Source organism: Cajanus cajan, chromosome 5, assembly GCF_000230855.2.
Source record: "Cajanus cajan strain Asha chromosome 5, NIPB_CcT2T_4, whole genome shotgun sequence".
Classification (NCBI taxonomy): domain Eukaryota; kingdom Viridiplantae; phylum Streptophyta; class Magnoliopsida; order Fabales; family Fabaceae; genus Cajanus; species Cajanus cajan.
This window is the reverse complement of record NC_138521.1, coordinates 68,932,402-68,947,870: the sequence shown is the minus strand read 5'-3', so window position 1 is coordinate 68,947,870 and position 15,469 is coordinate 68,932,402. Positions and strand designations below refer to the sequence as shown.

Below are 15,469 nucleotides of genomic sequence, written 5' to 3'. Positions count from 1 at the left end.
TTGTTGGAATGACTAAAAAATATAGAAATGAGTGTTAATGGAAACACATGAAGAAACAAAAACATACCTTCGATACTCCCGGGCCATAAGTGTGCAATGCATGGTCAATTGAAGAGTAAACTTGAAGAGCTTGACGGGTGTCAGAGATGCATTTTATAATGCGAAAATTTTCTTTGGTATCCAATGACTTAGACTGCAAATATAAAATGAGCCGGGAAGGGGGACCCTTTGGGTTGTCTTTTTTGCCGTGAGTCAGTTCCATCGTCCCAAGGTCATCCCACAGAATATCCCAAATTATTGAACATGGATCCCTTGCAGGGCTGAACTTCCTCTGAGCAATAATATTGGATGGTTGCTGACAGTGACAAATGAGCGATAAGTAACAATTGATTCAAGAAAATAGGTTTTATTCATTGTTCTCAATCATGAATACGTACTTGCAATAGTATGACTCTTCTATGTGTCACCGTGAGGATTTTCCCTTTTGGAAGCATGAAGTGATCTTCATAAGCATCTGATAAGGCAAACTTTCCACGAACTTTGAACAGATCAACCTGACCAAAAAATGAACCTGATTCTGCCAACTGCAGTATGACCTTCATGACAGAAGTATGGCAATTGTTTAGAATTTGATCCCCAAAAGAAAGAAATTCAGAATACTACACAATAACCGAAAGTAAGAAAGGAAATTAGGCAAATTCCATTGATCAGACAATTTGGTAATGCAGTATATCCAGTAAATTACACAGAAAAATAATTTCATAACAATGGCCATCCACATAATTTAAGTTCACTCTCATTAGCTACACAAGATTTCCTGGAAATACAGATTGACAATTCAAGGATATCCACCAGGCAATGAAACTCAAAATTGGAAATATTAAAATTGTTTTAGATGTCGTTACTAGGTTTATATGAATTAATAGAATTTAGTTGAATGAAGAGCAAACATTATGTTAGTGAAGGTGATTGTTTAGCAAGAAATATTATCATCAGAAATGATCGGTAAAATAAAAAGTAAGATAGATGAATTGAACCTTAAAACTATTTAGTAAACAAAAGTCCTACACTAAAGCAGGATCCTCAATGACATTAATTGAATTCTAATTTTCAACTTTAAGCCTATAATCACAATATCTGTCAAATTAAATAGTACATCTTAAAATTAAACAGTATATAATTCAAACAATTGAAAGGGAACTGAAGGTATTATCTACTCTTCAATCTTCCCAAACATGGGTCTAAATCAACAACACTGCCCAGAACTCAAAAATAATTAGCTTAGTTTCAAAATATCATTTCTAATTTAAAGCTCAAATGATTAAATAACAAATGAACTTTAAGTCAGCAAGTTGAACCCATGGTACCTGTCCTTGAGCTTTGTACTCATCATATAGTTGAAGCAAATTATCACCACTTATAACACGAGGCAGCCTCCTCCGGAGAAGCTGTTCATCAGATGTTATAGCAGATGCAATTTTCATTCTCATAGCATTAGCACCTTCAGTTGTTTTTGACAGAAGATCCAAAACTCCACTCACTGGTTGTGCAGCTGCACCAATAATTCCCTTCCCAACACCCTGAACAAAACCTTCAACACCAGAAGATTTTGCTCCTTCAAGAGGCTTTGTTAAAATACCAGTCACCCCTCTGAATAAACCTTTAGCAAATGCTCCACCTCCCTCTCTTATAACATCACCAAAATCCTCCACACCTTTGTTTTCCTGTCACACAAAGTTAAATTAAACACATGTATTAGCATCCTATCAAACCACTGCAAATGATCCAAATTTTCTCAAAATTGAAATATTAAGAATGACATAAAAATTAAAGAGGGGAAAGTGCTAGCTTAGAGAAGCAAGACCATATTCCTTGGCTGTTGTTCAATTGCATAAACTTTTTGGTTGTGGTTGGAGCTCATACTTATATATATATATATATATATATATATATATATAGATAGATAGATAGATAGATAGGTTCAAACGACACTGGTATAACTTTTACCGACTATTACACCGCTCAATAACTTTCAATGAATTTTTCAAAAGTTTCTTACTCCTAAATCATATATAAATTTTTTTATATTAATCTAAGATGATTTGCTATATCATTCTTATAGAACAAAATTGACATTACACATACATTCAAAATATACTAAAATATGAAAACTTTTAATGTTAATCATTCAAATATAATCCAATGGTTTATAATATTGTTTGGATTTCTCAAAATAACTAAGAATTCTTCCTGGTGTGCTTTGTGTGTGGTTTGTGGTGTATATATATATATATATATATATATATATATATATATATATATATATATATATATATATATATATATATATTGGAGATCTCACAATAGTCGGATAAGACCAACAAAGTGTATATAAATGGGAAGCAATCCTCACATCACAAGTCAATTTTGTAAGGTTGAGTTAGGCTCAATCCCACTTGCTTAAAATGGTAGCAAAGCGTATCCTAAAGATTTTTGTTGTTGAGTTCATCAAGCCACTCGCTAACGAACCGTTATTGAACCACTCACAAATGTCCAGTCTTGCAAATTTCACGCTCAAGATGTCCAGTTCCCAGTGTAAGGGGAGTGTGTTCGAGACCAAATTGATTAGTTATAAGATCAACAAAGTGTATATAATGGAGAATAATTCTCACCTTATAAAACAGTTTTGTAAGGTTAAATTAAACCTAATATCACTTTTTTTAAAATATATATATATATATATATATATATATCTAAAATTCCGCATACAAGATCAGCATGATAGTCCCAGATTAAAGTGATAAATTTCTTTTAAGTATGTCAATCCAGCCCACTATCGATGCCTGAGATAGTGGAAGGATTTGGCTTCTACTTTTATATTTTGGGCAGATTCAATGAGCATTCATTACTGTTAACTGCTATTTTCTACAAGAAACTAATAGATACTGCAAGTGTTTCATATCTCATGTTGGATGGTATCAATGAATTCTATACCTGCATAAAAACTCCTGCAGTCTAGTTATTTTGCTTTTCAAGGGGTTTGACAATACTGGATTATAAACAAATCATAAATGATATGCATGGACAGTTAAGTTCATTTCAGTATAAGGTAAACAATCATGTAGAACAGGGCATCTATGTAAAATTGCATGTTAAAAGAATAGTAGCCAGATCGCAGTTAACATGCTTATATTTAAAGCTTAATATTCTAAGGATAATGTCTATCAGATTAAAAGCATGAGAATGAAGGAAAATATTGCAGAAGAATATACAATACAAACCTGTCTCTGTCGACTTTGAATGAATTTTTTATCCATAGACAATGCAGCTACACCTTTACTCATGTGTCCAAGTGCACTACTTGCATTGCCCAATATATCAACACCTGAGAGCAGCTGAAGTGGTTGGCCTAGAAGATCCTTTCGGATATTAGAGATAGCCATGCTAATCATAGAACTCTGTCTCATGCATACGTTTTCATTAAACCTCTGGTTTATCCTGACCTGGTTAATGAGTACACATTTATTGTTAGGCATTAATTCACAACACTCCCCAAATTGCAGAGAAGATACCATCAGGGGTAGGAACTTGAGATTATAGCACACAATTAGTTGAACCTTGTTGGAAAGAATCTCAACATCTATGGGATATAAACATGTCTCATAATTTATGATATTATGGTCAACAATTTCTTTTTATTACGGTTACTGATTGTGAGGATGACAGAATCATCGTGCAGAAGAGTAGAATTAGTAGGGGTGGCAATTTTTACGTCTCCCATATTTTAGGGCCTCCGTTCATTTTTTATTTATTTATTTTTAACTTTTTTGTACAGCATTACTTTTTTCAGCAATTTTGATTTGGGCCAATTATTATCAGGTCTTTTTTATGTTTTGGACTTAATAGTAATATAGCCCATACCCAAACTAAATCTATTCAGTATTGACTAATCCTAATTCCCAATCATTAATGTAGAATCTTGTTTTTAATTTGCAATCAAATTTGATGAAGAAATCGAAAACTGATGCATATGAGATGATAAAAGGGACTTACAAATTGGTGAAAAAAGGAAGAATAATGAAGCTGAAACTGGTAGCTCTCAACACATTTTTACGAAAAAGGGGAAGAAGCACACAAGCCAAATATGTAAAGATATTGCAAGATTTTTCTACATTGATGCCATACGGTTCAATGCGGAAAGGAGTGAAGCATTTGCTATTAAAGCACTCTCCAAAAGAAGGGGCATCTGGATAGTGAAAATCAGATTCCTTTCAAATTCAAAGGTATTCCTTGAAAGGATTACTGATAAAAAAAGTGAACACAAAAGTGTAATGTGTTCTGCTGAGGCTGAATGGGCAAGTTCAGTTGAAGATTCAAAGTTCAACACAAGTAGAAGTATGGAGAAACTTGGTGGTATGGAGAAATAAAAAATAGTTAGTTGTTGCTAGAAGCAATGTAAAGTTACAAAATAGGGAAATTTCTCAAGAAGCTTGTGAATCAATCTAGATAAAAAAAATGGTTACTTCATGACTTATTTATTCACTTTCAAGAACCTGTGAAACTTTAGGATGAAGCATCTAAGAATTGGCAAAAAATCTTTCAGAAATGAAACTACGTATTCAAGTCAGATTTTGACCTTTTAACAAAGGCTCTATAAATATCTGATTTTGAGTCTAATGTTAACAAGATAAGAATTATTAGTATCTATTCAACAGCTTGAGGGGGAGTGATGGATGGAAATCCCAAAATCCATGTTACTGATTATCATTTATGGGAGGCAACCATTTCTTTTCATTGGTGTTACTGATTTTTAGAGATTCCTAGTTAATTATAGAAATTGCTTATTATTTATTTCCTTTTTTACCTGCCTGTTTTACCTATTTATGTACTGGTTCAATCATTTGAAAAATATGAAAATAAGAATACATCTAAGCTTCATCTTTACATGTATAAAGAAGATAGTATTTTATGAGCCTACTTGTATTCAGCAACAAACTATAAGGGATTAGTAATTTACAAAAGAAATTAAAATACTTACAGGCATATTTTCTGTGTTACCCAATGCAGTCATTAAGGATGCCCAGAACCCAAGTACACCCCTTGGTCTTTGACTTGGTGACATAGCCATTGACACTCTGAATCGAACTTCCGAAATATTAAGGACTCTGTAATTCAAATGTAATGTCATAAGAAGTTTCAAGCAAACCCTAAAAAGATAATCGTGCATTTCCAAGAATCTTACATACCCAATTTGAATGATTGGATCAACTGATGCAGCAGTTGTTTGAGAATCGTATAGTCTACTGAGCTTCACCTGCTGGATCATCTCATGAAGGCGCCAAATAATAGGTTCATGAATGTTTATCAGAAAGGCAGCAGAGCTTTCTGGCCCCTGCTTGCAAGAAATCACTCATAAAACAGTCTAATAATTTATGAACAAGGGACAATTTCCTTCTGAATAGTAATGATAACATAGTGATACTCACATGAAAACCAATATATGGATAGACACACAGATCCAATGATCCATTTGATTGCATTGTAATGGAGCATTTCAGGATATAGTCGGTTTCGGATACAGCTCTCTGTGGCCTGAAGAGAACTGGCATTGGAGTTAATGGCAGTTGGTTGTCCACTTGTAGTCCACACATTCTGACTTTGAACCTGGAAATTGTATTTTCAAAATCAATTGATGGAACATAATGGGATAACTAAACAGAAATAAATCTTGTACAGTTAATTTAAATCTTTTGGCAAGTGATCCAATTATATTATAGTGAGATCCGAGCAATATTTTGCCAGAAAATTTTAGAAAATAACTAATGGAAGATAAATAATCACCTTCCAAGTTCTAGCCAATTTCAAAGATACAGCATTTGCAAATCTTACCGACTAATTCCAGAGCCCAAACCAGTTGAATATGCCAGAACAAGATTCTGAACAGAGAGATACAAAATTTCCTCAGGTGTATGATCAACAATAGACATCCCAAGCTCAGCAAGATCGAAATTGATGTGGAATTCACAATCTGTAATTGACATTAATTGTTGCTTTTGAGAATCATTCATTGATGATAAATGTCTTCTAGTAGGTTCATTTTCAGGCATCCAATCACTGATCTTAACAACATTGATTTTTTCTTCCTTTACAATAGTAACACGCAAGGCTCTGGTTGGTCCATCTTTTACATGGATGGGTTGGTGATCAGAAATTTCATCAATATCATACTTGAGTGATTTCATTGGGTCAGTTCCATCAACCAAGAGTTCCAATAAACGTCTTCTACCAAGATCTTCCCACAGAAATGAAGCAGCAGAATTTGGAACAAGCAGCCGCCAGGAATCACTGATACCATCGACTTGACGAAAGTGAATGGGCAAGAACATGGAGCGATTTTCAATCCTGTAAACAACAATGTACTTAAAGAACAGGAGAAAGTAGAATTACAAACACAATATAGATGAAGTGTAAAATAACACGTCAAAGAAAATTTGTCTCGACTCTTGACCACATCAAGATCATGACAAAATAAGTAGATGAAGTAATGGGGAATGCTGTAGGCTTCAAATGTTGCTCGAGTAATGTGTTAGATTTCATCTTAAAACTAATTGGCATCTATTGTAGTTTCCCAACAGGATTATAACAGTAGTTTACATGTGCAATAGCTACTAGTTAGTTGTTAGTCTCTGTCAAGCTGATATGGCATGTCAGTTAGTGATCTGTTATGTTAGCTAGGCTTCTAAGTAACTGGTCTAGATTATATATGGGGTTCTCTGTATCTGTATCAATTGAGATTTTTCATTCAAATAAAATTTTCAGATTCATCATAAGATTCTCTCTCTCTCTCTCTCTCTCTCTCGATTTTCTACATGATATCAAAGCTTCAATAACCTGAAACCACAGATATGGGTCCAATGCAGCCACCTCGGAATGCATCTTTGCCAGAGGATGGGTGGGAAGAAATTTGGGTTGGATCATTTGCTGGGGGTAAGTTTTTGCTGGAAGCCATGGAGGATCAAAATGCCATGTGAATTAGAAGCTACAAATAGAAGTAAGAATTCTTAGACCCTACAACTTTCCAGTGAAGTGCTACAAAGCTCCATGCGAGTTGTCAAGCCTTCACATTGTTGTCAGAGTGAAAATACATATGTATTTTCTCCCAATACACCACTATGATTTGCATCCAATAACACGAGCAAGCATTTCTTATGAAATCGAAGATTGGAGCCATGGTAGGAAAAGTTGATCATGGTATTCCCAAGCAAGATACGAAGGACACAACCTGCTTCACGATCTTCTAGGTTTCATATTTCATTGGAATTAGGGCCAGAGGATGACTGAAGATAGGCTCTAGCCAATGAAAATAATAATTACAACATAATTTCTCTAATAATTACATTAATTGTGGAGGGTGATATGGGACTTTCCAACATAATAATTACACTTGTGCATAAATTGACTCTAGCCAATGAAAATAATTTCTTTAAATGGTTCATATCACACAGGGATGCAAGTGAATTCCTATGTTTCCCTTCCTCAATGTTTAAAAAAGAAAACTCAGATTATAATGGTTCAGATTATGAGAGAAACTAAGAGAACAAAAACCTGTAAGGACTTGACAGTGAATCTGGACGAAAAACAACTTCAAAACGAGATCTCTTGGCCCCACTTCTTACTGTTACCCTTATTTGCATTGTTTCATCTCCAGTATCTTTTTTCAAGCTAATGCGCATCACACCTTCATAACTTACACTAAATGGTGTACTCCATTTGTAGCCATCAATACGCAACTGAATGAATATAAGATACTTTATAAGATATAGAACAAATCCAAATATGTAAGTTGGATAAATATTTTGAAAATTAATAAAACACACCTTCAGAAGTTCAACTCTGGCTGCTAACTGCCAACCCAAAGGCTTTGGAGGATCAGTGGGATGGATCCATACAGCTGACTGAGTATCACATTGCTGCAGGCAGAGACTACATCCAAACCTATTAATGAACAATGTGTGTGGCTGGAAATGAACAACCTGCACATTAAATACCTTAATAGTTAATTTCATCAAGGGTATGGTATGGGATTGGTCTTCAACCACATGATAAGCAATAGCCATCAATAATAGGTGTTACATGTTGTAATTCAGGAATTGTGTGTATTGCTGTACACATACCAATCTTATTTATAGGGAGAATACAATAAATGATAAAGATACTAATCTCTAATATTATGGAAACTAATCTAATCATATCCCTAATTGATAGCTAGGATAATAACCATAATATCTGTATCAACAATATCTATAACATATCAACAATATCTGTAACATATCCACAATATCTGTAACATTACAAGAAGAACAAAAGATAAGCAAATCATTTGGCTTATAATAGTAAAAGTATAGACAATAGACACAACCTTTGTTCTGTCTGAAGTCATATTCAACAATGCCGAAAGCTTGTAGTAAGATCCATCAGAATTGAAAGCCTTGACATCAATTCGTTCCTGCAAGAGTTTCAATGAACATTATATACCATGGTACAAGCCTGAGGAGATACTTATGCATTGCCAAAAAGATAGAGCAGTAGGTTCGTCCACTTATCAACAACACCTTTTTTTCCAGTTCAAGCAGAGAAATCCCAGAGCTGTGAACTTCAGAAGATTGCATAGAAACAGAAATGCCCAGCCTAGGTGATAAATATGAATCTTTAGGAGATTGAAACATCGTTGAACTACGAACAGCATAATCTTGTGGAGAAAGCATGCTTGGAAATGGGCTGTTGTCTTCAATTACTTCAAGTACTTGCAAACTACTCCTAGAATTAGAATGCCTCCTATCCAGTGAGCTTATGGGATTTTTCAAGGCAGTCTTGGCAGACTTAACTGCCCTAGAGAGTAGGACAGAATCCATTTCTGCATTTTCCAAAGGTTCCACTTCCACCACACGGTATGCCAAAGATAAAGAAGAATCATTGACAATCCAATAAGGGACAAAAAGTCTTAATGTTTTTGGGGCAACACTTGTCCCGCCCATATCATGCTCAATGCTCAGACGTAATTTCCTGCAAAATGATAATGAGGATCATCAATGCTAAAATAAAAATTATGAAAATAAAATAAAAGCATAATTGTGTTATGGAGCAGATAATCTATGTTAAAAATAAAAGAGCTTACAGTTTTGCACCATTACATAACCTAATGGGCAGGAATTTGCATGAAGAACAACAGATAATTAGACTTTAAATTAGCACAAGTGAAAGCATATGCTTCCCACATACATCTTCCTGCCTAACAAACAAAAAACATGTATCATCCTGCTAAATTAGGATTTAATAATAATAATAATATGTTTATGTTAATAAAATAAGATGGGTTTAGATAATTATTTGGAGTTAGTGGACTTCCTAAAAATAAAATGGATGTCTAGGGCCCAATAAAGGGTAATAATGTTTATAAACCATACTTCACGTACTAGTCGCACATTCCCACCTAACCTACATAGACAGAATCAGAAGGAGAAGAGAATGTAAAAGAAGGGGGACCAGGAACCTCTTCGCGTTTTGGGCCGGGCAATTGTCTCCATGTGAGTGTAGCCCCTTGAAAGTTTTCCCCCCATACTTAACTGTTGATGTGTTGGTATCAACACACCCCATGTATGAATTCCCTTTTCCCTGATTGCATGATTGAATGTGTAATTATGTTCTTTATAATTATATTGTTGAGTAAATGTTGATCTAGTTATATTGGGAGTTAATGAATATGTTTTGTTATGTTGAGAGAATTCTCTGTGTTGAAATGTTTGAGGGGTTTGAACTTGAATATGAATAATTTCTTATTATTGAATCTGAATAGGTACAATAAAATAAATAGGCATAAAACATAATCAATCCCTAAAGTTTAGGGATTTAGATAAAACTGACTAAGAAAACTAAACTAGAAAATAGGAGAAGATAAACTAGTATATCTAAACTATATCTTATAGAATTATCTTAACACTCCCCCTCAAGCTGGAGCATATATATCATATGCATCTAGCTTGTTACATATATATGTTATCCTAGGACCTCGTAAAGATTTAGTAAAGATATCTGCAAGTTGATCCTTGGAGCAAATTGAGGAAGTCTCGATGATACCGGAGAGGATCTTTTCTCTAATGAAACGGCAGTCAACCTCTATATGCTTTGTTCTCTCATGAAAAACTGGATTAGAGGAGAGGTATAAAGCTGACTGGTTATCACAAACTAGTTCCATATGACCAACCTTGCAAAACTGCAACTCTTGAATTAAGAATTTTAGCCACAAGAGCTCACATGTGGTGTGAGCCATAGCACGATATTCTGCTTCTGTACTTGATCGTGCAACAACACTTTGCTTTTTACTCTTCCATGAGACAAGATTACCACCCATGAAGACACAATAGCCTGATGTTGACCGCCTATCACTTGCATCACCTGCCCAATCTGCATCTGAATATCCAACAATGTTTGTATGTCCTCTATCATTGTAAACAAGTCCTTTTCCTGGTGATCTTTTGATGTATCTAAGGATTCGAACAACTGCAAGCCAATGACTCTCACAGGGAGAGTTAAGAAACTGACTTACAACACTGACAGGAAATGATATACCAGGTCTGGTCATGGTGAGATAATTCAATTTTCCCACTAATCTCCGATATCTCCCTGGGTCAGGATAAGGCTCCCCCTGATTAGGCATAAGCTTTACATTAGGATCCATGGGAGTGTCAACTGGCTTACAATCTGTAAGTCCGGTCTCTTCTAGAATATCAAGGGCATATTTTCTCTGAGAAATAGCAATTCCAGACTTTGACTAAGCGACCTCAATCCCAAGGAAATAACGTAGGGGACCTAAATCCTTAGTTTGAAAGTGTTTAAATAAGTGTTGCTTCAGAGCCTTGATGCCCTCCTGATCATCACCTGTAATCACAATATCATCTACATAAATAACAAGATAGATAAATCTGTGTCAATGAGCGTCTAAAGAAGACAGAGTGGTCTGTCTCGCAGCGATCATTCCAAATTCCTGTATAACTTTGCTAAACCGACCAAACCAAGCACGAGGTGATTGTTTGAGGCCATACAAGGACTTTTGTAATTTACATACAAGACCAGACCCCCCTTGAGCAACAAACCCAGGAGGTTGATCCATATAAATCTCCTCCTCCAAATCACCATGTAAGAAGGCATTTTTGATGTCTAATTGAAACAAAGGCCAATGCCTCATAGCAGCCATAGCTAAGAAGAGAAGAACTGAGGCCATCTTCGCAACTGGAGAGAAGGTGTCGCTGTAATCCAAACCATATACTTGCGTGTATCCCTTAGCCACAAGACGAGCTTTCAATCTATCCACCTGTCCATCATGGCCCACTTTCACATTAAATACCCATCAACAACCAACAACAGATTTTCCAGGCGGAGGTGGGACAAGTACCCAAGTGTGGTTGGAGTCTAAAGCTGCCATCTCATCAATCATTGTTTGTCGCCATCCTGGATGGGTTAAGGCCTCCTGTACTGTCTTGGGAATGGTAATAGAGGAAATAGCAGAGACAAAAGCATAATAGGTAGGAGACAAACGATGATATGAAAGAAAGTTATAAATAGGATGAAGATTACAAGTAGAACGACTACCTTTACGAAGAGCAATGTACAAGTCAACTGAGGTAGGTGGGGCCGGAGTACGTAAGGAGACTGGAGCAGGGGCAGAATCACATGACTCAGTTGTAGAAATACTGGGAGGAACAATAGTATGTGACTGACACTCATAGGTTATCCCAAATCGGTGTAGAGGACGATCAAACCCTGGTGGTGTGCTAGGAATCTCTGGTGCCTCTAAAGTAGTAGGTGTAGAAGGCACACCGGGATCAAAATGAGGAATAGGCAATACCTGAGAAAGGAGATCTGAGTCAACCGAAGAGACATCTGTAGCAACGAAATATGGTGTATTTTCAAAGAAAGTGACATCTGCACTAGTGTAAAACCGATGTGTAGCAGGAGAGTAACAGCGGTACCCCTTTTGAACATGGGAGTATCCTAAGAACACACATTTGATAGCCCTAGCAGACAACTTAGCACGTCCTGAGAAAAGATCATGGACAAAACAAGTACAACCAAAGACACGAGGATGAACAGAGTAAATGGGATCCAATGGGTATAATAGGGAATGAGGTACTTGATCATTTAAGACAGAGGATGACATTCGATTTATTAAATACCCTGCAATAAGTATAGCATCACCCCACAACTTTGGGGGTGCATTGGCATTCAATAAAAGAGTACAAGCAGTGTCCACAATATGTCTATACAAGCAGTGTCCACAATATGTCTATATTTTCGCTCAGCTACACCATTTTGTTGAAGTGTATAAGGGCAATTAGATTGATGTAGAATGCCATGGGAAGTCATAAATGATTTGAAGCAATCTGAAAAATACTCTTTAGCATTGTCACTTCGTAAAATCCGAATTACTTTGCCAAATTGAGTTTTGATCTCTGAATAGAAACTTTGAAAAATATTGAATAACTCAGAGCAATTTTTCATTAAAAATATCCAAGTACATCTAGAAAAATCATCAATAAAGGTGACGTAATACCTATGCCCTAAAAGAGAAGGAACTCGACTAGGGCCCCAAACATCAGAATGAATGACATCAAAGGGAGACACAACTCGACTATTAATACTCTTAGGAAAAGAAGTTCTAACATGCTTCCCTAATTGACATGACTCACACTCTAAGGATTCCAAGCGTGAGAGAAGAGGTACCATTTTCTTTAATTTATTCAAACTTGGATGACCCAGGCGACGATGAATTAAACTAGGAGACTCAACAGATGCACATATGGTAGAGGTAGAAGACTGAAAGTAGTAGAGACCATGTGATTCATATCCGACTCACTGTCCCGTATTCCGGTCCTGTATCAAGAAAGAATCAGAAGTGAAGGTTATGCCACAATTTAGTGACCGAGTCAACTTACTTATAGAAATCAAATTAAAAGGACATCCAGGAACTAGTAAAACAGATTTTTATGGTAGTGAAGGGGTAGGTGATATTTGGCCAATACCAGTGGCTTGGACTTTTGACCCATTTGCAAGAGTGATATGATGTGGAGTTTTTGGTGATGATAGGCTATGGAAAAGGGAGACATTACCAGTTAGGTGATCAGAAGCACCAGAGTCCAAAACCCAAGGTCCAATAGACGTAGAGTGAGAGAGATAGACGGTAGAATTACCAGTGTGAGCAATAGTGATAGAGGAAGAGGCTTGTTGTGCTGCCTTCAGTTGAAGATACTCTTTGTAATCATCAATAGATAATGAGAGTGGATGATTGCTCTCATATTCAATCTTGAGCTCTAGAGCTGAAGTTGGAGATTGAGCCATGAAGAGAAAAAAGGAGAAAAACAACAAAAGAAAAACTCAATCAAAAAACCACAGAAACAGCAAACAATCAACCATGGAACACCGAGGTAGCAACCAATCAACCACGGAACTCCGAGTCAGCAACCAAATGACCACGAAACTCCGAGACAACAACCAAACAACCATGGAACTCCGAAACAGCAACCAAACGACCACGAAGCTCCGAGACAGCCACCAAACGACTACGGAATTCGAGACAGCAACCAAACAACCACGAACAGACCACCTAGAGTGTGACCCACAACCTGAAAAGGGTCAAAACGAGAAGAGGGAGGGCCAACGAGTACAACGGAGTGAACCGCATCGCAAATGGAGGCCATAAGGGTGGCGCGTGATCCCCACGTGCCGGCGAGCTTCCTCAACAAGAATCGCGCGTGAGGGCGCGTGAGACGACGACTGGTGGTGGCTCGCACGGAGAGGCCGATCGGCGACCTTTGAATGTATAGGCGGTGTCAACTCCGGCAATCGCCCACAAAAGTCAAAAACCCTAAGGATTAGGGTTCCTGGACCAGAGTGCTCTGGTACCAACTTGAATATGAATAATTTCTTATTATTGAATCTGAATAGGTACAATAAAATAAATAGGCATAAAACATAATCAATCCTTAAAGTTTAGGGATTTAGATAAAACTGACTAAGGAAACTAAACTAGAAAATAGGAGAAGATAAACTAGTATATCTAAACTATATCTTATAGAATTATCTTAACAGAAATAAAGAAATTGATGTCAGATATGAATGTTAAGAAAGCAAAATGATGATCCCCAAAGGATGCTTGAATCTGCAAAGGATGATGAGAGATAAAACCTAATACACCTTTGAACAACAAAGAATATTCGACTCCTTTAAACACCCAAAGAGTAGCATATGACATTCCTTGGATAAAGAAGAGTGGTAAACACTTTGAATCCCCAATGGATGTACCGAAAAACAAAAAGTGCGGTCCTTCATATTATGAGCTCAAATTTGTTTTAAGGATGAAAAAGGCTAAAGGTTTATAGTTAATAATGTTAAATGAATCTAATGTTATTTTATGTTCTGTGTTGCTCAATTGAAAAGTTAAGAACCTTGTATAAATGTGATTGTTATGTTATTTATATGTAGTGTGTCGTTATGGCTCCCACTGATCATTAATTTAATTTAAAGAGCAAACATAATAGGAAGACAAGTATAAGATATTTATTATAAGGACCAACTTTCAAGTTTTAAATGTTTTAAGATATTTATTAGTTTCTTATGTCTAGTATTAATAACCTCTTCTTGCATGAAGACTTATGTTTTGTTATTTTTAAGGATTTGCAAGGTACTTTGATCATCCCTTTTAACTTTTTCTTTTCCACTTCAATTTTATCATAATAAAGACAAAGTTTCATTTTAGCTTTTATGTTTTCCACAATGCGACATATGAATGCTAGTAATGCTCTGCTAGGGTATTACAAAGCACATAATATAACTAGAACATTCATTTCAGGATGACATTACATTTGAAAGCTTCTTGAGGTCTGATCACCAAGTACCAGAAACTAGTTCTAACAGAAAATATAAGGACAAAAATAAAAAATGATAAGAAATACATGACATTGACATGAGGGGGACAAACGAATATAATTTTTTTTTTATATTTTTATTGCAAAAGAATGCAACATATGTAACAATACTAGATGACACGATAAAAATATAAATTGAAGTCTCAAAGGAAATACACCTTAAACCAGACAAAATACTTCACCTCTAAGAACAATATTGGAAAAATATTAGTGTAACAGTATTCAATTCAATACAACAAAAATGAAACAAATCAATTAAAGAAAATTTAATTGAGATTCGAGAAAAAAGAAAAAGGAAAACATATTACAAACCTTCTACTTCGCTTGTGAATCATCCAAAAAGATGAGACATGGTTTGAGAAAGAAGGATCCAGTGCAAGAATTGGGTCCTAAATAAGATAAATCAAGTAAAGAAGATGAACGCATCAACTAAATTGCATAAGACACAAAATTTAAAACAATTTCTCAAATATAAAATAAAATATGTGCAG

At 35.7% G+C, this 15,469-nt stretch overlaps 1 protein-coding gene across 1 annotated transcript in view; it reads right to left on the bottom strand.

Annotated features, from left to right (window-relative positions):
- LOC109811015 (calcium-dependent lipid-binding family protein) overlaps positions 1-15,469 on the bottom strand; it is a 77,953-nt gene that overhangs the window by 588 nt on the left and 61,896 nt on the right. Inside the window, exons 50-62 of the mRNA XM_020374645.3 lie at positions 15,291-15,367; positions 8,613-9,063; positions 8,420-8,506; positions 7,878-8,033; positions 7,606-7,790; positions 5,890-6,402; positions 5,487-5,664; positions 5,247-5,392; positions 5,039-5,165; positions 3,282-3,503; positions 1,368-1,724; positions 438-596; positions 68-355 (exon numbers count right to left, since the gene is read on the bottom strand). Of these exons, the coding sequence (XP_020230234.2) occupies positions 68-355; positions 438-596; positions 1,368-1,724; positions 3,282-3,503; positions 5,039-5,165; positions 5,247-5,392; positions 5,487-5,664; positions 5,890-6,402; positions 7,606-7,790; positions 7,878-8,033; positions 8,420-8,506; positions 8,613-9,063; positions 15,291-15,367 (2,946 nt within the window). The remainder of the gene's footprint in view (positions 1-67; positions 356-437; positions 597-1,367; positions 1,725-3,281; positions 3,504-5,038; positions 5,166-5,246; positions 5,393-5,486; positions 5,665-5,889; positions 6,403-7,605; positions 7,791-7,877; positions 8,034-8,419; positions 8,507-8,612; positions 9,064-15,290; positions 15,368-15,469) is intronic.